This window comes from Macaca thibetana, chromosome X, assembly GCF_024542745.1.
Source record: "Macaca thibetana thibetana isolate TM-01 chromosome X, ASM2454274v1, whole genome shotgun sequence".
NCBI classification, from domain to species: Eukaryota; Metazoa; Chordata; class Mammalia; order Primates; family Cercopithecidae; genus Macaca; species Macaca thibetana.
This window is the reverse complement of record NC_065598.1, coordinates 19,152,755-19,178,042: the sequence shown is the minus strand read 5'-3', so window position 1 is coordinate 19,178,042 and position 25,288 is coordinate 19,152,755. Positions and strand designations below refer to the sequence as shown.

At 46.1% G+C, this 25,288-nt stretch overlaps 2 protein-coding genes across 16 annotated transcripts in view; both read left to right on the top strand.

The window, feature by feature from the left end:
- Positions 1-10,852, top strand: part of SH3KBP1 (SH3 domain containing kinase binding protein 1) — a 363,386-nt gene extending 352,534 nt beyond the window's left edge. For all 15 annotated transcript variants that reach the window (XM_050776630.1, XM_050776634.1, XM_050776625.1 and 12 more), the window contains 3 exons: positions 2,616-2,884; positions 7,044-7,107; positions 8,369-10,852. In XM_050776630.1, coding sequence (XP_050632587.1) covers positions 2,616-2,884; positions 7,044-7,107; positions 8,369-8,410 — 375 coding nt within the window. In that variant the 3' untranslated portion in view covers positions 8,411-10,852. The remainder of the gene's footprint in view (positions 1-2,615; positions 2,885-7,043; positions 7,108-8,368) is intronic.
- A 13,353-nt stretch (positions 10,853-24,205) lies between these two features.
- Positions 24,206-25,288, top strand: part of MAP3K15 (mitogen-activated protein kinase kinase kinase 15) — a 150,374-nt gene continuing 149,291 nt past the window's right edge. Inside the window, exon 1 of the mRNA XM_050776619.1 lies at positions 24,206-24,813. Within this exon, the coding sequence (XP_050632576.1) occupies positions 24,453-24,813 (361 nt within the window). The 5' untranslated portion in view covers positions 24,206-24,452. The remainder of the gene's footprint in view (positions 24,814-25,288) is intronic.

The window sequence follows — 25,288 nt, the reverse complement described above, 5'->3', positions numbered from 1 at the left end:
TCGTGCTCTTCACTGCTTCTAGAAATTCCACTTGAACTAATTTGATCTAGGGAGGGTGGTGGCCTATACTCTGTGAGGGCTTTAAAATTGCTCAGTAGCCGAAATGGGCCGGGAGAGCGAGTCATGTAGGAAATGCCAAGAGAAGCCTTGATTCAAGAAGTGTCTGGAAGTCAGTCAGTGCAAAGGCATTGGTGGGTCACAGGAGTATGGGAGGTCCGCAGGGATGCAGGATGGGAAACAGGAAAAGGCATAAGCCCAGGAATAGGTGACAAGCAAAGGAGAGAAGGACAGGAGTGCGCAAATCTTCAGACTCAGGTAGCCACAGTTGCAGTGCTGGACTTGAGGGATCTGGTTGATAGGGAATTGACCCCCCGTTTCCGCCGGTTGTTACCTATGAGTCTTGGGGAACTACTCGGCTACCTCTCTAAGCCTCCGTTTTCTGCTTGGTAAAATGCTTGTGCCAACCGATCGTTGTTCAAATTGTCTAGCCGGCGTCCGGCATGTGATCATTGCTCCAGAAATGTCAGTTCCTCTTCCCTCTTACTCTAACTCCTACTAATGATAAAGCACGGGCTGGCGGAGCACTATCCCTGGCAGGAGAGAGCGCTTTTCCTCAATGGTAACTTGGCAGAAAAAAGGCGAGCAGAGAGGCTGGGAATGATGGCCCATCTGCTTTTGGCTTTCTCTGCCCAGTCTCTCCCTCTAGCACAGCCTGAATCCAGACTCTGCCTCCTCACCATGCCAGCCAAGCCCCTTTTGGCTCCTGTGCTGGGGTGGCCTGCTGGGTACCTGCTGCTGGAGGGAGTCTCGCGGCCGTGTTGCCAAGCTTCACCACCAGCCTCTACTTCTGCCCTGCTGCTTATCCTCCCCGCCTCCCAACATCCTGTCCCACTCTTTTCCCTCCTTGCCACCTGCCTCCCAGCTCCCTTGTTGGTGCCTTCTCCCCCAGGGGCCTACTGGGCACCCCTCTTCTCTCTCACCCATGACTGTCCTTCTTCCTGGGCCCTCCTGGCCTCCTCAGGACACTCTTTCTCCGTCAGGCCTCTCCCGCCAGTCTCCTCCATCTTCAGCCTGGCCTTCGCTGGCTCTTTCTCTCAGCGTATTGTGCAGCTTAGGGTCTCCCAGTCCTGGAAAGTGAACGGAACCCTTCTCTGATCCCCCCTCTCCCTGAGGCTTCCGCATGAGCATGCTCCCTCTCTCCTGTCTTCCTGCCTCAAACAAGTTTCTGGAAAGAGAGTCCTAAACTTGCAGGCCACACCTTCGCCTCCCATCCAGGTGCTCATCTGCCACGAGCAGGTTTCTGTCTCCCTGGCTCCACCAAGTGGACTCCACCCAGTTTTCCTCTCAGCACCCTTCACCCACGCATGCAACCACTTCGATCCTTCTGGACTCTCCTCTAGGCCTCTCTTCTGCTTCATCCCCTCTCCTCCTCCTCTTTCCCAGTCACTAAGGGCTCCTAAAATCCAATGTGTCAAAAACAGAATTCATTATCTGACTCTTCAACCTGCTGTTTCTCCCATGAAAGGTACAACCTTGATGCCTGGTGTGTCCACTGCACCCGTGGTCCCTGATCTGTCCTTCCTCCTCCACCCTCTGCATCCTGTCCAGGACCACATCTCCCTGCTCACAAGGCATCTGTTCTATGAGGGCAGGGACTCCATCCTTCTGGCCCACTCCTGCCCCCAGCACTGGGAACAATGCCTGGCGCTCTATGTCGGCTGTGCCTGCCTTCACTACATCACTCAAAGTTGTCTTGTGTCTATCCTCCTAACCACTGCCTGGGTCAAACCCTGACCACTTCTAGCTTACGTTGTGTAAGACTCTCCCAGCAGTTCTCTCCAGCTCCAGATCTGCCAACCCTTAGGCCCTTCTGCAGCCAGCATGGTCCTCAGCATGGTGTGCCCTCCTCTCACCCTTTCGCCCAGCTGCTTATACCTCCCAGCCTTAGCTCTGCCCCCAAGGCCCTCTCTTGCCCCCTCTGACGCTCTAGCAGTACTTCCCACCAATGCATTTTGCTCTGCGGTCTCTAGACCTTTGCCTGGCGTGTTCCCTCCCACTGCAGCTTGTTTCTCTAAGTGCCTCTCCTTTCCTCTGGCTACTTCTTGGTCCTCCTCCAAGACAAGACTGTCAGCACCTGCTTGCGATGCCTGCCCATGTGGATGGCTGGCCCCTTCTCTGTGTTTCTGGGGCTCTGTATGCTCACCCCCCTCTGTGCAGTCATCCCCCCATCGCAGTGCGTTGGTCTGTCTGTCTGTCTGCGCCCCACTGGGTTCGGAGCTCCCTGGAGACCAGGAGAATGCTTCAATGTCTTGTTCACTTCAGAGTTTGTGGTGCCTGGCAAGTCGCTGGGCATCTCGATGTGTATATTGAACCAGTCAGAAACTCTCTGTCCAGAAAGAAGGTCACATTTAAAATACATAGAAGGCGGCATGTGAGTAAGGGGGAAATGCCTGTACCAAGCAGGCCCTTGGTGGCTTGTGGATGAAGGAACAAGTGAATGGAGTGTGTAGAGAGAGGCAGGGACAGTGGTGTTAACAGAGAGTTTGACTAACCAGGACAAAGACACAACACACAAATCCCCAGCCCTGAACCCTCCCTGCCTTCCCTCGTCACAGGTGTCTGACAACAAAGCATCCCTGCTGCCCAAGCCGGGGACCATGGCAGCAGGTGGCGGTGGGCCAGCCCCTCTGTCCTCGGCAGTGCCCTCCCCGCTGTCATCCTCTTTGGGAACAGCTGGACACAGAGCCAACTCCCCTTCTCTGTTCGGCACGGAAGGAAAACCAAAGATGGAGCCTGCGGCCAGCAGCCAGGCGGCCGTGGAGGAGCTAAGGACACAGGTCCGCGAGCTGAGGAGCATCATCGAGACCATGAAGGACCAGCAGAAGTGAGTGTCCGGGGACTCTTGGCGGCTGTCACCCAGGTTGCTCTCCACCAGGCCAGCACCTAGTTCTGAAAGCATGGATCCCAGCCTGCCTTGGACAGCGGGCCTGGTCTCCCCGGTGATGGTGGCAGCAGTGGTGGGAGTGCGTGTAGACCCCGAGAGTCTCAATTTATACTTAAATTACGCTGCATGTTTTTGCTGGACTTACTGTGTGCAGGAAGGGCACAGGCTGGCCACGGGGCATAGAAGGATGAGTCCATTGCAGGGACTGATGCTCTCAGCAGACTGCTAAGAAGAAAAGCATTTAAATCCCCCATAAAACACAGTATGTACATGAACCACTTCTTAAATAAGCTCAACAGCTAGCTTTTCCTCTTGCAACAGAAAAATGGCAGTTTCTTCACTTAGCTGCCAGATGAAGCAGTTGGCCTGCATTGAGGTACCGGTAATGTATGAAGAAGATGTAGGGAATCTTGAAGCCCAAGATTTTACATTGAGTAAGATGTTCTCACCATGAGACTGCAGTGGGCAGGACGGGGCGGGGCGGGTCTTTCTCCACGCATGGCTGCACACACACTCTCACCACATCTCTAATCCTCAAAGAGCACTTAGACGAGGAGAAAGACCTGGACACAAAAATAAGTATCATACATCAATATCATCCAGGATGTGGTTGCAATGACAAAGCCCATAGGAGGATTAGAAGTAGAGAATGGGCACAGTGGCTCATGTCTGTAATCCCAGCACTTTGGGAGGCCAAGTCAGGTGAACCACCTGAGGTCAGGAGTTTGAGACTAGCCTGGCCAACATGGCAAAACCCTATCTCTACTAAAAATACAAAAAAATTACTTGGGCATGCTGGCGTGCGCCTGTAATCCCAGCCACTTGGGAGACTGAGGCAGAAGAATTGCTTTAACCCAGGAGGCGGAGGTTGCAGTGAGCCGAGATTGCGCCACGGCACTCCAGCCTGGGTGACAGAGCGAGACTCCATCTCAAAAAAAAAAAAAAAAAAAAAAAAGGTAGGGAGGCACTGCTCTGAGTAAACTGAGGTTCGAGGATTTTAGGGATCAGTTGGCTGTTTCTTGAGAGAATCAGGGGAGGCATCTCAAAGAGTTATTTCCCGGGTAGGATTTTGAACAATGATTTATGATTGCTAAGAGCACACTACTGCAGCAGCGAGAACATCATGTAGATTCCTGGTCACACGGGGCAGCCTGGTGAGGTCAGCGCATCCCCAGGCGGCTGGTCTTCTTGGATTGGAGGTGCCTGGGGTGGTGACAGGAGATGCAGCCAGAGACTTACAGCGACGAAGCCCTCTGCCAGTCTGGGGCCAGCAGAAGCCCTGTCACCTGCCTCCTTCTACGTGGCTAGAGGGCCCTAATGTGTTTTATGGTTACTTTGCGGGAATAACTGGGTTAAGCAAAGTTAATTTCTTTTCTGAAGGGCTCTTCAGAGCCTTCCCTTTGCATTGGGAGGATAGAGAGGATAGCATATGCAAGGTGTCCCACACCTGTTTAATCATAGAACCTTTTTTTTCTAGAGCATCCTAGGATGAGGGTTCCATGGAATTCGCTTTGAGCAATGTGGCTCTAAGCAGGTTCTGTTCCACTCAGGCTGGGAGGTGCCATATGGAATTGAAGCCTCTTGGACTTACCCCAGCCTGGAAGAGATCCATCAGATTAATATACAGGACTGGCAGGATGCTACTTGAGAGGGAATCCTGGGGCCAGCCAGGCTACCTCTAACCCCTTAAAGTCCCTAGCTCCTATCTGGCTCTGGAGGTTACTCATTTGGGTACCCAAAGGCCCCATCCATGTCCAGGTTACCTGTTTCCCTTGCCCAGACAGGACATCTCAGAGGCCCCAGGACACCCCAGAGCATTGGTTCTTGCCTTCTGAACAGAACCATCATGGTATCAGACTGGCTTGAATTCAGGGCTTTAGCCCTTTGGACCGTCTGAGAGGTGCCTGCAACGTCTGAAATGGCCTGTGCTTCGGGGCTGCCACACCGTGTTTCTCCCCCACTGTGAAGCCTGCAAATGGTTGGTGGGAATTGTCTTTCCCCGGCCAAAATCTCTTGAATCAACACCCCACAGTGGCCTCTCTTCCAAGTCCTGCCTTTTGCTGCCTACATCAGTCTGGCCTTTGTGCCCAGGGTCAGTGGATCCCTACTAGTCTCTCATGTTAGCTTTCATGCCACTTTCCTGTTAGCCTTCAACTCAAGTCCACGCCAGCTCTCCTTATCCCCAAATAAGCTGGTTCTCACCTCCCTGCTTTTCCCTGGCTTTTCTCTGTCAATTCCCCTGTCTTTCTTCCTCCTCATAGACTTAACACTAATTTTCATTTCACTAGTTCAAGACTTAGTGACTTTCTTTGGACTGCTTTCCCCAGTTAACTGCCCACAGCTGGACTGCTTGAGGCTTTGCCTGCCAGTCTCCTGGGGTTGGAACATTTGCCTGGAGTCTCACCTTCTTCCTTCCTAATCCCTAAGTAGTACCCACTGAGATATGGGTGCATAATGTGTGCTTAAATAAATACAGTAATGAATCACAACTGGTTCACATCAGTTGTGATATAAACCCAGTATGTTGACAGCAGAGCTGGGACACTGCCCCAGAGATAGGGACTATCATGGTGCTCATCCGAAGTGAGAAAATGCAATATAACTTCCACCTTATTTTACTGTGGTGTGTCAGCCATCTTTGTTTCTTGATTTTCCATCCAGTCTGTGAAAATATGCATGTAAAATGGAGTATTCGATACCTTAAAATGGAGGACAGCTCTCTGCCCAGTGTTTGGATGCTTGCAGTGTCCTAAGTATAGAGCCCTGACTTTGTGGGATGGTTAGTGTTGTACACTTCATTATTTTTAATGTTAGAAAGGGCATTAGGCCATGGATCCTAAGTCATGCCAGTTTCTCTAAGACATGATTGCCATACCATTACTCCAATTATTTTACCCCCAAGTTTTTGGGACTTACTGTGTAGGATTTTGTGAGAATCCATGAAAACATACCAGTAACCTTTTAGCAATTAAAAACCCTGTTGAAAATAAAGGAAATAGGCCAGGCGTGGTGGCTCACACCTGTAATCCTAGCACTTTGGGAGGCTGAGGCAGGCAGATCACCTGAGGTCAGGGGTTCGAGACCAGCCTGGCCAACATGGTGAAACCCCATCTCTACTAAAAATACAAAAATTAGCCAGGCATGGTGATGCATGCCTGTAATCACAGCTACTTGGGAAGCTGAGGCAGGAGAATCGCTTGAACCCAGGAGGCGGAGCTTGCAGTGAGCCAAGATCACCCCACTGAACTCCAGCCTGGGCGACAGAGTGAGACTCCATCTCAAAAATTAATAATAATAAAAATAAATAAATAAAATAAAGGAAATATATATATGGAGTGGTAAAAACATCTGCAATAAAAATGAAGAGCCAGGCTTAGTGGTTCATGTCTGTAATCCTAGCACTTTGGGAGGCCAAGGCAGGAGGATTGCTAGAGCTCAGGAGTTCAAGACCAGCCTGGGCAACATAGTGAGACCCCCCATCTCTACAAAAATAATTTTAAAAATTGGCCTGGCACAGTGGTGTGCGCTTGTAGTCCTAACTACTCAGGAGGCTGAGGTGGGAGGATCGCTTGAGTTTGGGAGGTTGAGGCTGCAGTGAGCTGTGATCGTGCCACTGCACTTCAGCCTGAACAATAGAGCAAGACCTTGTCTCAAAAAAAAAAAAAAAAAATTATAATAAGTACATTTAAAGCCCAGTGATTGTGTAATAAAGGAGTGGTTATGGGGAAGATGACAGAATATGAACCTGTCATATTCTGACAGGTTACGTGAAATCTAGTCATTGGGCAAGTCAGGCCACCACGCTGAGCCTCAGTTTCCCCATCTTCTCCTTTTGGGAGAAGTTTGGACTAAGGGATTTCAAAGGTCACTTCCACAACCACCAGCTGCTGGCTACATATTTTAGGGGCCCCAGAATAATGGCAAGCCTTTCTGCCTGAAACAAATTTTAAGCAGTAACAATGCAAAAAAAATAATGATGTTTTGTCCACAGTTTCTTTGTGAAAAAGGATCAGATGGATTTTGTAGTGATAATAGGTTTCTGATCTCTGATGAGGGAAGTCTGGGATTTTGGTTAATTTCATTGCCATTTGCTTTTCAGACGAGAGATTAAACAGTTATTGTCTGAGTTGGATGAAGAGAAGAAAATCCGGCTTCGGTTGCAGGTGAGTCCCTTTGGGTTCTGTTGCCTGTGAGTCCTAGGCTCAGTGGGGCAGGACAGAGTCAGGGCTTTTATTTCAAAAATAAATGATTGTCACCTCTCTGCACATCTGGATACATTTCCTGGGACCATTTTCTTAGACTCGTATAGGCTTACTACATATCATTTCCCCAGGAAGTCTTGAGGAAGGGAAACATTAGGAAATGTGCCCCAAATTGGGTTTCTCATTTGGAATTTATCTTTTTTTTTTTTTTTTTCTTTTTGAGACAGAGTATCGCTCTGTCACCCAGGCTGGAGTGCACTGGTACGATCTTGGCTCACTGCAACCTCCGCCTCCCGGGTTCAAGTGATTCTCCTGCCTCGGACTCCCAATTAGCTGGGACTACAGGCACATGCCACTACACCCGGCTAATTTTTTGTATTTTTAGTAGAGATGGGGTTTCACCGTGTTAGCCAGGATGGTCTCGAGCTCCTGACCTCAGGTGATCTGCCTGCCTCAGCCTCCCAAAGTGCTGGGATTACAGGTGTGAGCCACGGCAACTGGCCTGGAATTTATCTTAAACATCTCCTCTGCGAAAAGCCCCTCCCCCACCTCCATTTCCAAGAGGCCTCATTATATGTGGTCACTAGGGCTCCAGGGGCCACAGTTGTCCACGTTCAGGGGCATTTGCTCTTGATTTCTCACTAATGGCCATTTCTGTCCTGCCAGGGCATTAGAGCTCTGTCCCCTGTAGCTTCTGATTCAACACTGCCATTACCAAATGGCAGAGAATGCGTGGGAGTTCTGATTGACCGAAGGTAGACTTTCAGCTTTCATCCAGTTGGTGCCCTTGTGGTGATGGGGGCCCATGTTGCTTAACAAAGGATAGGTAGCTGCTTGCCATCATTTTGGGGGTACTGACAGACACCCCCTTGAGCCAACCACAGCTGCCTTCCAACACTGCCAGATGGCCCGGCCTGATAGGACCGCCTGCTCTACCCTCTGGCTAGGAAACTGGAATTACTGCTGCTTTTGACAAACTTTGCAGCCTGGCAGCCTGAGAGTCAAAATGTTCACCATTTCCTAGTGCCTTGTGTCTGTGTGCCTGTTCTGTGTTGATGTCACTTCTGGCATTGCTATTGATTGTCCATTCCGATGTCATGTCACCTTTAAAATTGTCAGGTAGATAGTTTTCTTTCAGTCGACCAGGTTTATAATCTTCCAGCTTCTATAAAACCAGCCGATTCATTATTACTTTGTTCCATTCTTATTTTTCTCTTTCTAGATGGAAGTGAATGACATAAAGAAAGCTCTACAATCAAAATGAATACTTGATCAATGAAATGTCACATTATTCATCCTGAGTCCGAGACTCAAATTTTCTGCCCCAGCCAAAATAATCTTGTGCCAAAAGATTAAAGGTTTGCCTCAAAATGTCCCTGTTTGAAAGATTAGCACAAAAGTCTTGATAGCACAACACAAATTCCATCCAAGAGGAGAATCTTCCCCAGGGTTTAGTCCTGGGGCTGGCACTCGTTGTGACTTACACAGAGCAAAATTGTGCTAAAGGCTTTTCTACTCTGAGATCTCAATGCGAAATGAAAACTCAGGCAGTTTAGTCCATAGTGGTACTATTTTGATGATATTTTCCATTAATAAAATGTAATTTCAGATTATTCGTTTACAAGCTTTATAATTTTATGATTTTTTAATCGTGTTTTGTCACAGACTTCCCTAGTGTTTGTGCTACACGTAGTCAGAAGCGAGTGTCCTTTTCTTTTGCTTCAGGCTGAGGGCTGCCTCGCTCTTTGTCCCCCATTAGGATTCTATTACATATGCAATTGTAGGTTCAACCTGCCCCTTCCCCTGCCAGCAAACCCCACCACCCTAAGAGAAATTTTAGCTTATATATGATGGTATATTTACAAAAAGAGAAAGAGAAAATCTGGTATTTGCAATGATCTGTGCCTTCTTTTTACCACCCTCTTGATTGGAGCTTTTGTGATGCAGCTACCATGATTCAAAAAAATTTAAAAATTAAAATTAAAAAAAAAAATCTGCCACTTATCCAAGTCCACTAGAGGCCACTGTCTTCAAAGCTTCTCTCACCCTAGCCAAAGGTCCTAAGAGGAGACAGCTGTGAAGTTGGGCGTGCTCTGTGGTACCAGCTGTGACTTTTATATTTCTCCTAGTCTTAGGTTGTTCATGAAACTAGAAATGTCATCCCTGCTTGATTTTTCATCAGCCAAGTTAAACCCCTGCTTTCTGTCCTTTGCACCTTTTGCGTGAACAGAATATGCATTATTAAAGCAAAAATAAATAAAAGTAAAATGCAAATGAAAACAAGGGGGGGAAAGTTGTATTATTTCCTGCACTGGGTAACCCGTGTGTGTTATCGTTTAAACTGTATTCACATAATGTCATTTGCCTTGCTCACTTGTAACCCCTTCCTCAGATCCAAGAGAATGGGAGGAGGGTCATGTTGAAGTGTAGCCATTGGAACTTTCTTGCATTTATGGAGTTGCTTTTTATTTTCCAAGGAAACTGATGTTTGCCTGTCCGCTTTATCTTTGTAGTACATGAACAGTTCAGCCTTAGACTATGTAACTGTTTTCTCATCCTTAGCTGAAAATGAGGAGCCTACTGTATTGCGAGACTGTTCAGGGGTAGGGGTGGAGGGGGTGGTCCCTTAATGGCCCCTGAAGATGTTGGATGTGTTTCTCGAAAGCTGCTTTGTCTATTTCCTGAGTTTAATAGTGAAACTACTAAACATTAATAGATTTGCACAGCCACAAAGAATGAGAGTTAATGATACTGAAGAAGTGATGCAAAAAAATCACATTATTGGTCATTGATAGTATTACAAATAAATGTCTCTTCCTTTCTCTTCTTCCCTCCCTCCCCCTGCCTTCCTCTTGCCTATGTGCTCATCCTTGCTACCTGAGGCTGTTATTTCCCTCCAAGTATTTACTTGAGCCCAAACACCTCGGTCTTCCTGGGTGGGGGCACAGTTAAGGGAAGGGAGTGTATAAGGAAGGAAACCTCACACCCTCCATTCCCATCCCTGGATATATTGCCTTTTCAGCAGCCTTGGGTTCAGTGTGCTTGGAGTCAGGAGTGCCAAGTTCCCAAGAGCAGCGTAAAATATCCCTGTACCCCTTGACAGTTTTAAGCATTTCTGCATTAAACTTGAAGATTCCAGAGATTCCCCACCACCTAATGATCTAAGAATGCAGATTGGATTCTTCGATGTTCAAATTTCTCATCTACTTATGAAAATCCCTAATTATATAGTTTTATATAATGTGTATACAGAGTAGGATTGTTGATTAAATTGAGCGGTTGGAACACCCTCATGGGGCACTGGCAACATGGAATGTAGAGAGCTGATGTCTTTCCCCTCATAGAGGCCATTGGCTTCCTTTGTATGAGGAGAGGGAGAAGTGATTCGGGAAGGAGAAGTTGGTATGTACAGCGTCACTGCTGCCCCTCGGGCTACCCAGCAAGAGGATTCTGCGTCAAGGAACTGGACGAGCCGCTACCCAAACAGCCACCATCTTTACTCTTTACAAAATGGACCCATCGAGAATGTTGAAAAGTTTGGAAGTATCACTTTTGGAAAAAAAAAAATTATTTTGCATTCAGCATGGACTCGACCAGGCATCTATGGAGATTATTTTTTTGCTTCATTTTATAAAGTTGTATTTAGAAAAGTCTTAAGTATTGTGCTTTGTAAAGAAGATGATTAAAATGAAATTTTGTGAGAATAGTTTTGTTCAAAGTTGTCATGGTCCAAGAGGAATGATTTTTTTTTTTTTTTGGAATACCATTTTTCTCCACTTTATACAATTTGATTTCTCTGGTAGAAATATCCTTAGAAGACATGGAATATAGTGCCTCCCCCCATCCTTCCCAAGTGAACAGAAATAATCTGTGAAATCTGTGCCTGTGAATTCTATTTTTTAAATTGTTCAGTTTTATACTCATATCTAATCAGAAAATGCCAGTGAGGTATAAATTCTTTTTTAGTGTAAAAATTTTGAAGTCATCATTATTCAAATAACTGTGTAAGGCCTTTTTTCTTTTTTGAGACGGGGTCTCTGTCACCCAGGCTGGAGTGTGATGGTGTGATCTCTGCTCACTGCAACCTCCACCTCCCGGGCTCAAGTGATTCTCCTGCCTCAGCCTCCCCAGTAGCTGGGATTACAGGCGCCTGCCACCGCACCTAGCTAATTTTTGTATTTTTAGGAGAGACGGGGTTTTGCCCTGTTGGCCAGGCTGGTCTCAAACTCCTGACTCAGGTGATCTGCCCGTCTCGGCCTCCCAAAGTGCTGGGATTACAGGCATGAGCCACTGCACCCGGCCAAGCCACTTTTATTCACACACAGTCCTCTAGGTGCCATGCTCAAGTACATGATTTGCTTTCTTCCATAAGGACATCCTGTATGTGTCCTCACACGTGTCTTTGCTTATTAGTGGCAGGATTTTCTTTCATAACCCGTTCCTTGATGGGAAAACTGCAGGATGTGTAATTTATTGCTCAAAGTCGCCACGGTGTATAAAAATAATTCCCAGGTCCCACAAAGGCCTTGGTATTGTAATGCGAGGTCATCATGGTCCCCTTTTTGTGGTATGAGATTAGGTTTTAGTCCTCTATTTTAGCACAAATTAATATCGAGATGTTTTGGCACCAAGGGGGCTTGATGAAAGCTTCCCTCTTTGGTTTTGTACAAATGAGAACTGTAACAAAGCACGCATGCGTGGGTGACCGGCATTCAGCATGACTGATTGTGGCATCCGACAGAGGGAAGCCTTGGCACTTAGGACCTAAGCCCAGGGAAGAAGATGCTGTGCCCAAAATTAGCATGAGTGAAGGAGCACAATGGCCAAGCCAGAAATAAATATCAGTGGTGTAAGGACAGGCAAGGATCAGGTCTCTTAAGAGGATGAACTTTTCCTGTCACTCCTAGTCTTGTTCCTAGGGTCACCAAGGCTTGGTTCCCAACATGTGGAGCAGAGGCAGCCCATGCAACTGAGAAGAATCCATGAAGTTGGTACAGGTTTCCACGTGATGGTTTTACTTTATGCCCCCCCCCACCACCTTTTTTTTCTTTTTCTTTTTTTTTTTTTTGAGGTGGAGTCTCACTCTGTCGCCCAGGCTGGAGCGCAGTGGTGCGATCTCAGCTCACTGCAATCTCCGCCTCCCGGGTTCAAGTGATTCTCCCACCTCAGCCTCTCAAGTAGCTGGGGCTACAGGCGCCCGCCACCATGCCCAGCTAATTTTTGTATTTTTAGTAGAGATGGGGTTTCACCATGTTGGCCAGGCTGGTCTCAAACTCCTGACCTCAGGTGATCCACCCACCTCGACCTCCCAAAGTGCTGGGATTACAGGCGTGAGCCACCGTGCCCGGCCTATTTCATGTCTTTTGAATTGATCCCAAATTGAAGCGGCTGTGGGGGCAGGCCCTTTCCACAAATGACAGCGTGCTCATCGTGTTTGTGAATTTGGAATTCCCAATAAAATGGGCTCTCCTTTTTTCTTGTTGGAGCAATAGGTGATAACTTATTTCAACCAAACAACAGAACAAGGTGATGTAGTAGGTTGTAGCTAGAATTTTCTGAGGACAAAGAAAAAAAACAAAAATAAATAAACTGAATTCCTGGCAAACCAGCTTCATGGAGCCGTTCTCTTTAAGTGGCAACAAGTTTAATTAAATTATGCAGATAATTATGTAACAATGTCATTTTACTCTTGAATGCTCCCTGTTCCCACCCACCCCATAGAATATTACCAGTTCTCCAGAAAGCTAAGATTTGTTAGCAAGCTTTGAGCTCTTTGATGGGAAGGTGCCCTGGAAATGCAAATTTTCATTATAGCTTCTATTAATTTAAAAAAGAAAAAAAAAAAAAAAAAAAGGCCAGGCGTGGTGGCTCACACCTGTAATTCCAGCACTTTGGGAGGCCGAGGCGGGCAGATCACCAGAGGCCAGGAGTTCGAGACCAGCCTGGCCAACATGGTGAAACCCCATCTCTACTAAAAATACCAAAAATTAGCTGGACGTGGCAGCAGTCGCCTGTAATGCCAGCTACTCAGGAGGCTGAGACAGGAGAATCGCTTGAACCCGGGAGGCGGAGGTTGCAGTGAGCCAAGATCATGCCATTGCACTCCAGCCTGGGCAACAAGAGCAAAACTCCATCTAAAAAAAAAAAAAAAAGTGCCGGGCGCAATGGCTCATGCCTGTAATCCCAGCACTTTGGAAGGCCGAGGTGGGCGGATCACGAGGTCAAAGAGATGGAGACCATCCTGGCCAACATGGTGAAATCCTGTCTCTACTACAAATACAAAAAAAAAAAAAAAATTAGCTGGGCGTGGTGGCGCACGCCTGTTGTCCCAGCTACTCGGGAGGCTGAGGCAGGAGAATCGCTTGAACCCGGGAAGGGGAGGTTGCAGCGAGCCAAGATCACGCCACTGCACTCCAGCCTGGTAACAGAGTGACACTCTCTCTCAAAAAAATAAATAAAAATCAAAGTTTTAAGGGATTTACAAACCAATTTTTAAACTAACCCAGCTGATGAAAGCCATCCTGAAACCAAACGAAAAAATATGAAGAAATCAATAACATTTCCAAGGTTATTTCCCCCAGAGAAAAACAGAGATGTCTGGCCAGGCGAGGTGACTCATGCCTATAATCTCAACACTTTGGAAGGCCAAGGTGGGCAGATTGCCTGAGCTCAGGAGTTCGAGACCAGCCTGGCCAACATGGTAAAACTCTGTCTCTACTAAAATACAAAAAATTAGTTGGGTGTGGTGGTGCACGCCTTTAATCCCAGCTATGTGGGAGGCTGAGGCACAAGAATTGCTTGAATCTGGGGGGTGGAGGTTGCAGTGAGCTGTGAGTGTGCCACTGCACCCAAGCCTGGGTGACTGGAGTGAAACCCTGTCTCAAAACAAAAACAAAAAAAGAAGAAGAAGAAGAAGAAGAAAACAGAGATGTCTTAGGAGACATACAGCAGATTCTTTTCAAGCATCATGAATATTTCCTAGACTCAATCTGAGAAAATCAAGAATTTGGCTGGGGCTGAAGCTCTGCCCTTGAATGCCAAAGCGAAATAGATGAATAGGGAGTAAACGGACGCCTGTATGAAATGCCTGCTCAACTCCCTGCTGTCGTCCCAAGGTAGCTCTCAGAAAATGCTCTTTGTTCTCAATCAATCACGGCAGTTTTCTTGGAGGAAGTACATCTGGAAGGAGGAGAAGGACATGAATTGAGAGAGGAATTCTCAGAGGAAGCTTTAGGCCTGAAGGTAGAACTGATATCTGCTTTAATAGGGATGCATGTGGTGCTGAGAATCTGGGTGGAGTGATGAGGAAGACAAAACAGTACAGCTGAGGGTGACAACTTTCGGGGTAATTGAGGACACTTCACATGCTGAGGATGGGCCTGTCGATGAAAGTCCCACCAATGAATCTTCCATGTCTTAAAAATGTTTAGGCCAGGCCAGGCACGGTGGCTCACGCCTGTAATCCCGGCATTTTGGGAGGCCGAGGCAGGAGGATTGCCTGAGGTCAGGAGTTTGAGACCAGCCAACATGGTGAAACCCCATCTGGCCAGAAAAAAAACTCATGGTACTGGCTCAGGAACTACTGAGAAATCTACTCAGATCCTTCTCCCTTAAGGAACAAAAGGCTATTCTGCATGGGGAAAGACATGGTCCGAGGGCCCTGGTGAATTACCGTTGCAACTAGGGGAGGAAACTGCACTCAACTCTAGCTCTTCATCTCAACTAAAAACAATTCAATCTTCAGAGAAAAGGGCTTCAAGTCTGTAGACTGAAAACACTCATAGATACCCACTGCAGCTGGGAGAAGGGAATGCGAGAGAGCTCTCTATCCCTGGAGGAGAAACAGAAACCATGTGAAGGTTACACCCGAGGCACAAGCCCACTGTGTACTCCAAAGACTGAAGCTTAGAATATTACAGAATCCATCCCCCTACCAGCATGCTAACAAGCCTCCGGGAATAACAACAGCAGGGAGGACTGCAAGAGACAGACTTTGGGGAGCAGCACAAAGGGAAGTCCCAAAGCCAAGAGGGGTGGGGGACAAAAAAAGATCACTAGAGGAATCTGAAGTTTGTAATATTCATAGGAAAGCAAATCTCAACACAGCCCAACTCCTGGCCAGATCAATATAATGTCTCACACTAAAGGTTTATTATCTTAGTATCTACTGCCCTATATACAATGTCCAACTTTCAACAAAAAATTACAAGACATGCCAAAAGGAAAGAAAAAGCATTCTGAAGAGGCAAAGAAGTGATCAGATTCAGACTTAGATATGGCACTGCTATTAAAGTATCAGAGATAATTTTATTGCGTTTTATTTATTTTTAGACGAAGTCTTGCTCTGTCACCCAGGCTGGAGTGCAATTACCTGATCTCAGCTCACTGCAATCTCTGCCTCCTAGGTTCAAGCAATTCTCCTACCTCAGCCTCCCGAGTAGCTGGGACTAAAGGCGCGTGCCATCATGCCTGGCTAATTTTTTATTTTTATTTTTATTTTTTTATTTTTAGTAGAGACAGGGTTTCACCATGTTGGCCAGGCTAGTCTCAAACTCCTGACCTCAGGTGATGTGCCTGCCTCAGCCTCCCAAGTAGCTGGGACTACAGGAATGCATCACTACAGCCAGCTAATTCGTTATATTTTTTGTAGAGATGGGGTTTTGCCATGTTGCCCAGGCTGGTCTCGAGCTCCTGAGCTCAAGCAATCCGCCTGCCTCAGCCTCCCAAAGTGCTGTGATTACAGGTGTGAGTCACCATGACCAGCCTGATTACTATGTTAAAGTCTCTCACAACCTAAGTAGACATCATGCAAAATCAGATAGGTAATTTCAGCAGAGATGGGAACTATAAGAATCAAATGGCTAGAAATAAAAAACAGTAACTGAAATGAAGGCTATCATTGATGGGCTCATCGGTAGACTTGAATATTTACATTTAGTTGGATAGATAGCAAAACTGAAAAAGATAAAAAGAGAGAAGGCACAAATCACCAAATCAAGAATGAAACAGATATCACTACAGACCCTAGAGCCATTAAAAGTATAGTAAACAAGAACAACTTTATGACATCTTGGACATCTTTATGACATCAACATCTTGGAACAAATGGATCAATTCCTTGAAAACCACAAACTACCAAAACTTCACCAAGATAGAATAGACAATCTGAATAGTTATACAACCATTAGAAAACATTGAATTTGTAATTAAAACACTCTGAAAAATCTCGAAGTCTCAATGACCTCACTGGAGAATTATACCAAACATTTGAAGAAGTGACACCAATTTTACCCAATCTCTTCCAGAAGAGGGAAGACAACAGAATAGTTCCCAAGCTATTTTATGAGGCTAGTATTACCCCAATATACAAACAAGGCAAAGGCAATACCAAAAAAAAATGAAAACAAAACTACAGATCGATATTTCTCATGAACCTAGATGCAAATATTGTCAATAAAATATTAGCATATCACATTCAGCAATATGTAAAAAAAAGGACACACCACAACTAAGTGGGATTTATTCCAAGAATGCAAGGTTGGCTCAACATTTGAAAATCAGTGTAATCCACCGTATCAACAGGCTAAAGAAGAAAAATCATATGGTCATATCAATTGATACATAAAAAGCATTTGCAAAAAAATGAAATACCCATGCACAATAAAAGCTCTCAGCGAATTAGGAACAGAGGGAACAACACCTACAAAAAACTTACAGCTAACATCATCCTTAGAGTAAAAGACCTGAATGTTTTTCCCCTAAGATCAGGGACTAGGCAAGGATGCCCACTCTCACTGCTCTTTTTCAACATAGTACTGCAAGTTCTAGCCACAGTAATAAGGCAACAACAACAACAAAAAAAAAAAAAAAAGAGAGAGAGAGAGAGAAAAAAAACTCTCCCTTGAAGATTACATGATTGTCTACATAGAAAATTTCAAGGAAACAAAAATCTCTTGAACTAATAAGTAAGCTCAGCAAGGTTGTGTAATACAAATTCATACAAAAAGTTGCATTTCCACATACTAACAATGAACATGTGAAGCCTGAAATTAAGCATCATACCATTTACAATCATGCTAAAGAAAATTTAATTCTTGGGTATAAATTTGACAAAACATGTACAGGATCTGTATGCTGAAAATTAAAATTCTAATGAAAGAAATCAAATAACATCTAAATAAATGGAGAGTCATACAATGCTCATAATTTGGAAGATTCAACATAATAAAGATGTTCATTCTCTCTGAATTGATCTATTAGATTTAATATAATTCCTATCAAAATCCTAGAAACGTTTTTTGTAGACATAGGCAAGCCTATTCTGAAATGTATATGGAAAAACATAGGCCAAAACTCAACCAAGATAGAATAGACAATCTGAATAGTTATATAACTATTAGAAAAAACTAAAACACCCTGAAAAGGAAATCTCCAAGTCTCAATGACCTCACTGGAGAATTCTACCAAACATTTGAAGAAGTGACACCAATTTTACACAATCTCTTCCAGAAGATAGAAGATAACAGAATAGTTTCCAAGCTATTTTATGAGGCTAGTATTACCCTGATATCCAAACAAGGCAGAGGCAGTACCAAAAAAATGAAAATAAAATTACAGATCGATATTTCTCATGAACCTAGATGCAAGTATAGCTAAAACAATCCTGGAAAAGAAAAGTAAAGGAGGAATCCTTCTACCCAGTATTAAGAGCTACTATATAGCTTCACTAATGAAGACAGTGTGGTAATGGTGGTGGGACAGACTGATAGGTCAATGCAATAGAGAACCCAGAAAGAGACTCATACACATGCACAACTGAGTTTTGACAAAGGAGCAATTCAGTGAAGGAAGGACAAGCTTTCCATCAAATGGTGCTGAAGCACTTGAACATCCACAGGCAAAAAAGTAAACCTCAACCTAAATCTCACATCTTATACAAAAATTACCCCAAAATGGATCATGGACTTACATGTAAAAGTGAAACTATAAAATTTTTTAGAACGAAACATAGGCAAAAATCTTCAGGCCCTAGTGCTACCCAAAAAATTTTAAAATGTGGAACCAAAAGCACAATCCATAAATGGAAAAAATTGATAAATTGGACCTCATCAAGATTAAAAACTTTTGCTCTGTCTGTGACAGTTCTTGTTAAGAGGATGAGAAGACAAGCTACAGACTGGGAGAAAATATTTGCAAACCACATATCCACCAAAGGATCTAGAGTATACAAAGAACACACAAAACTAAAGAGTTTAAAAAAAAATCCAACTAGAAAATGGGCACAAGATGGCTGGGCATGGTGGCTCAAGCCTGCAATCTCAACACTTTAGGAGGCTGAGGCTGGCAGATGACTTGAGGCCAGGAGTTCAAGACCAGTCTGGGCAACATGGCAAAACCCCATCTCTACTAAAAATACAAAAATTAGCAGGGTGTGGTGATGGGTGTCTGTAGTCCCAGCTAAACAGTGGCTGAGGCACGAGAATCACTTGAACTTGGGAGGTGGAGGTTGAAGTGAACTGAGATTGCACTCCAGCCTGGGTGACAGAGTGAGACTCTGTCTCAAAAAAAAAAAAAAAAAAAAGAGTGGGTGCAGGCATGGTGGCTCATGCCTGTAATCCCAGCACTTTGGGAGGCCGAGGCGGGCAGGTCACTTGAGACCAGGAGTTTGAGACCAGCCTGGCCAACATGGTAAAACCCCGTCTGTACAAAAATACAAAAATTAGCCAGGCGCGGTGGCACGCATCTGTAGTCCCAGCTACTCGGGAGGCTGAGGCAGGAGAATTGCTTGAACCTGGGAGGTGGAGGTTGCAGTGAGCCGAGATCGCACCACTGCACTCCAGCCTGGGTGACAGAGCGAGACTCCATCTCAAAGAAACAACAACAACAAAAACTAGTACATGAAAGTTTATAGCAGCTTTATTTATAATAGGCAAAAACTGGAAACAACCCAGATGTCCTTCAAATGGTGAATGGTTAAAGAAACTGTGGTATATCCATGCCATGGAATAGTACTCGGCAATAAATGGAATGGACTATGGATACATGCAACAACTTGGATGAATTCCAAGGAATGAGGCTGAATGAGAAAAGAATTTCAAAATGTTACATATTGTATGATTCCATTGACATAACTTTTTGTTTGTTTGTTTGAGATGGAGTCTTGATCAGATGATCTGCCCATCTCGGCCTTCCAAAGTGCTAGGATTACAGCTGTGAGCCACTGTACCCTGCCATTTTGTATTTTGATTGTATCAAGGTCAATGTCTTGGTTATGATAGTGTACAACAAGATGTTAACATTGGGGCAAACTGGGTCAAGGGTACACTAGATGTCTCTGATTTCTTATTGCATGTGAATCTACAATTATCTCAGAAGAAAACATTTTAATTTTAAAAGTCTTTTACATACACAAAACAACAATAGAGACAAATATGGAATCCCCTAGAAGAGGACCATCAGGGTGGAGAGTAGTCTGGAAATGATGCCATGGAGAAATGACTGAAGGGCCTGGGACATGGGGTATCACCTGCAAAAGAGAAGACTTAAGGGGAATTCTTGGATAGTTGCCATGTGGAAGAAGAATTAAATTGGAGTCAGTGGGTGTGGCCAGGTACAGTAGCTCACACCTGTAATCCCAGCACTATGGGAGGCGGAGGTGGGAGGACTGCTTGAGCCCAAGAGTTAGAGACCAACCTGGCCAACATAGCAAGACCCCATCTCTACAAAAGCAATTAGCCAGGTATGGTGGCATACACCTGTAGTCCCAGGTACTTGGGAGACTGAGGCAGGAGGATTGCTTGAGCCCAGAAGGTCAAGGCTGCAGTAAGCCATGATCACACCACTGCACTCCAGCCTGGGCAACAGAGCAAGGCCCTGTGTGAAAAAAAAAAAATAGCGGGTAGCAGTCACAAAGGGATTTCCTCTAAATATATGGAAGAGGTCAGGCATGGTGGCTCATGTCTGTAATCCCAACACTTTGAGAGCCAAGGCGGGAGGATTGCTTGAGCCCAGGAGTTGGAGACCAGTCTGTGCAACATACTGAGACATCATCTCTACAAAAACATCAAAAAATGAGGTGGGAGGATTGTTTGAGCACAGGACGCTGAGGCTGCAATGAGCTGTGATCGCACCACTGCACTCCTGCCTGGGTGACAAAGCAAGACCCTGCCTCAAAAATAAATAAATAAATAAATAAATATATGGAAGAACTTTCCATGATACCTCTACATTAGGACAAAGTTGTTTCCAGGACACGTACTTAGTAAGCGGCAAGGCAAAGGTAAGAACAAGACAGTTGTTCAATTAAACAGAAGAAACCAATCCAGCATTTTGCAATTTTCTTCTCAGTGGGGCTAGGGGAGGTAGGAAGGGCATTGGGGGAAGGGGCCAGGGCATGCTTCAGGTGTGCAAATTGCTACACACAATGAGAAGGTGGGCTGTGTGTCCTAACTTCGGGGAAGGTGCTCTTTAGCTGGGTAAATGCTGCGTTCTCAGCATTTACTCAGCAGGGTTTGTATTTAGAGGAAGATCTTATTCAAGCCAGAATTCACAGCTCCTGTGGGTCTCACTCGATCAGCAGGGCCCCAGTGAGAGCTGAGAGGAATTTGGGAAGATTGTGATGGGGACAACAGCAAGATGCTGGCAAGGGATTTTAAGTGGGCATCTTTGCCCTTCTGAAGGCTGTGGCAGTCCCTGGAATAATTCCAGATGAACAGATGTATTAGGAAAATTACTATTATTATGCATTACAAGGTTACAAAGAACACATGTGTCCTTTTATAGCATCATACAAAAAATGTCTTAGAACAAAGGTGTGGAGAGTTTTTCTGGACTTTCCTGCTTCCCAGCCTGGTCTGTGTGTTCTCACAGATTTCCTCAGAACCCAGTTTCCCTTCATTGACCACAGACAAGGATACATATGGAAGCTGCTTGTGATTTCTGCCAGGGCTGGAATGAGGGCAGGATTTCTTCATGGATTTATACAGATAGTTTCTGCTTTCTTTGGGGGTGGGAGGTGGATTGTATTAGTACTGAAGCGTGAAAAGAAGCTGAAATGCTTTATAAGTCCTATCCTGCACGTGTCAAAATGGCTTGTGATGTGCTGCCAAGGACACCCTCAAGAAAGTGAAAAGACAGCTCACAGAATGGAAGAAGATACTTGCAAATCACGTATCTGATAAGGAACTTCTATCCACAATATATAGAGGATTCTTACAACTCAATAATAAAAAGACAAATACCCAATTAAAAAATGGGCAAAGGATTAGAATAGACATCACTCAGAAGTTGTTATATAAACGGCCAATCATTAGCACACAACAAGATGCCCAATATCATTAGCCATCAGGGAAATACAAATCAAAACCATCATGAAGTACAATTTCACACCTGCTAGGATGGTCATAATCAAAAAAACAATAACGAGTGTTGGTGAAGATGTGGGGAAATTGGAACACTGCTGGTTGGTGAGAATGGAAAATGGTGCAGCCACTTTGGAAAACCGTGGAAATTTCTCCGAAGTTTAAACATAAAGTTAATCCTGGCGTGGTGGCTCACACTTGTAATCCCAGTGCTTTGGGAGGCTGAGGTAGGAGCCAGGAGTTCGAGACCAGCTTCAATGACATAGTGAGACCCCATCTCTATAAAAAAGTTTTTTAAAAAAACTGTAGAGTTAACATGTGACCCAGAAATCCTGCTCCTAGGTATATACCCAAGATAAATGAAAACCTACGTCCACACATTGCATGATTCCATTTGTATGAAATGTCCAGAACAGGCAAATCTACAGAGATGGTAGACTGATGGTTACCTAGAGCTGGGGATGTTGGGAAGAAGCAAGAGTGGTTTCTAATGGGTACTGATTTTTTTTTTGCACTGGGGAATGGGGTGATGAAAATTTTATATAACTGATTATGGCCATAGCTGCACAACTCTATGAATATACTAAAAACATTCATTGAATCGTACACTCTAAATGGGTGAATTGTGTGGTATGTGAATTATAGCTCAATAAAGCTGTTATTAAAAAAGAGAAAACCTTTGGGCATAAACCCAGTAATGGGATTGCTGGGTGGACTGTTATTTCTGTTATAAGGTCTTTGAGGAATTGCCACACTGTCTTCCACAATGGTTGAACTAATTTCCACTCCCACTAACAGTGTATAAATGTTTCTTTTTCTCCATAGCCTCGCCACCATCTGTTATTTTTTGACTTTTTAATAATAGCCATTCTGACTGGCGTGAGATGGTATCTTGTTGTGGTTTTGATTTGCATTTCTCTAATGATCAGTGATGTTGAGGCTTTTTTTTCATATGATTGTTGGCTGCATGTATGTCTTCTTTTGAAGAGTGTTCATGTCCTTTGCCCACTTTTTAATGGGGCTGTTTGTTTTTTTCTTGTAAATTTAAGTTATTATAGATGCTGGATATTAGACCTTTGTCAGATGTATAGTTTGCAAACATTTTCTCCCATTCTGTAGGTTTGTTCACTCTGTTGACACATACATGTGTATGTTCATTGCAGCATTATTGACAATAGCCAAGACATGAAATCAATCTAAATGCTCATCAATGGTAGATTGAATAAAGAAAATGTAGTACATATACACCATGGAGTAGTATGCAGCCATAAAAAATAATGAGATCATGTCCTTTGCAGGAACATGGATGGAGCTGGAGGCCATTGTTCTTAGCAAACAAATGCAGAAACAGAAAACCAAATACTGCATGTTCTTACTGGTAAGTGGGAGCTAAATGATGAGAACACATGGACACATGGAGGGGAACAACACACACTGGGGCCTATCAGAGGGTAGAGGGTGGGAGGAGGGAGAGTATCAGGAAAAATAACTAATGGGTACTAGGCTTAATGCCTGGGTGATGAAATAATCTATATAACAAACCCCCATGACACAAGTTTGCCTATGTAACAAATCTGCACATATATACCCCTGAACTTAAATGAAAAACAACAGATTGTATTCCCTAAATATATACAATTATTCTTTGTCAATTAGAAATAAAGTTTAAAATAATATTGCAATTGAAAAAAGAAAAACCTCCAAGTCTGTGACAGCGTCCGGTGCATTCTATCTTTTACAAAACAATGGCCTAGGTGCGGTGGTCACGCCTGTAATCCCAGCACTTCGAGAGGATGAGGCGGGCACGTCGCTTGAACTCAGGAATTCACCACCAGCCTGGCCAACGTGGTGAAACCCCGTCTCTACTAAAAATAAAAATAAATAAATAAAAAATAAAAACAAAAAAATTAGGCGGACATGGTGAGGTGCCTGCTTGCAATCCCAGCTACTCTGAAGGCTGAGGTGGGAGAATCGCCTGAGCCCCAGTAAGCAGAGGTTGTAGTAAGCCAAGAGCAGAGATCGCGCCACTACACTCCAGCCTGGGCGATAGCGACAGACCTTGTCTCAAAAAAGATAAAAAATAGGAATAATGGTATTACCCTCAGTGGCAACACTATTTTTTTAATATTTGTGTCCAAATTCGTGAAGTGCTTAAGAGCCGAGTGAGGGCCCCTTTGGGTTCACGGCATTTTCAAAGGTCAGGCAGGCAGCGTACTCGGAGTCTATCTTCCAGACAAAGTTTGTTGCTGGTGCCTCCCCATGCCTTGTCAAGGTCACGGCGAAAGCCAGGACGAGCCGGCCTCTGGGACAGGGCTCAAGGAGGGCCGTGCGCTTGGCAACCCGGGATGAAGCATCCGTTCATCCCAATGCCGGGTGAAAACTATTAATACGTCTGTATTGAGTTGGGAATAGAACATTTCCATCCAACCGATGCCTTGAAAGAGTTTTTACCCTGCTCGAATGCTTCAAGTTGTTTTGAGAAAAAAGAAATTGGAGCTCCTAATGGTGATCAGGCTAGAGGGATGGCAGAAAAAAAAAAAAAAAAGTCCCCCAATTCCTGTTCCCGTGTTCGGCGTCTCCCGGCTGCGGGCGGGCGCTGCCTGGAGGGGGCAGCAGGGGGCACCCTCCCCGCTCCTGCCCTGCCGCCCTTCCCGGCCCCCTCCCCGCCCCTCGCTCGCCCTGACGTCCCCAGCCCCCGCCTCTCTCTCTCCGGCCTTCAAAGGGCGCTGGGGGCCGCGAGGCCTGAGCTTCAGGCTGCAGCCTAGGGGCACTGCAGTCTTCGACCCGCCGCGGGGCCCCCGGTGCGCTCAGTTCCCTCGATTCACTTAGCGTCCCGCGCTTCAGGAGCAGGTGCCGGGACCGCCTGCGCGGCTGCCGTAACTTGTGCCTCCTAGCGGATCGCAGTCGCGGGCCACTCGCGCAGAGGAAGGGCGCGCAGGCGGGCACATGGAGAGTGGCGGTGGGAATGCTCCGGCCGGGGCCCTCGGGGCGGCGAGCGAGTCCCTTCAGTGCCCGCCGCCGCCGGGGGTGGAGGGCGCGGCCGGGCCGGCGGAGCCCGACGGGGCGGCGGAGGGCGCGGCAGGCAGCAGTGGCCAGGGCGAGAGCGGGGGCGGGCCGCGGCGAGCTCTGCGGACAGTATATGTGCGCAGTGAGAGCTCCAAGGGCGGCGCGGCAGGCTGCCCGGAGGCGGGGGCGCGGCAGTGCCTGCTGCGGGCCTGCGAGGCCGAGGGCGCTCACCTCACCTCCCTGCCCTTCGGAGAGCTGGACTTCGGGGAGACGGCCGTGCTCGACGCCTTTTACGACGCAGGTGAGAGCGGCTTCGTCCCCACCTCAGTCCCACTTTACCTACCCTCACACGAGCCAGGGCACCCGGCCCGCCCCCTCGTCCCCCTTCCCTTCGTCCCCCGTCCACTCGTCCTTCTCCATTTCCCCCCTCTTCCTTCTCCCCCTCGTTCCCCTCCCTTCTCCCCATCGTTCCCCTTCCTTCTCCGTCCCCTCCTCTCTAGTCCCCCCGCCCTTCCCCCAGTCCCTCCTCCCACTAGTCTCCTCTCCTCCTAGTCTCCTCTCCCCCAGTCTCCTCTCCCCCTAGTTCCCTCTCCCCCTACTCCCTCCTCCCCAGTCCCCCCAGTCCCCCCTCCCTAGTCCCCCCTCCCTAGTCCCCCCTCTCCCTAGTCCCCCCCCCCCCTCCCCTTAGTCCCCCTCTCCTCCCCCTAATCCTCCTCCTCTCCCCCTCTGCCCAGTCCTCTCTGCCCAGTCCCCTCTGCCCAGTCCCCCTCCCACTA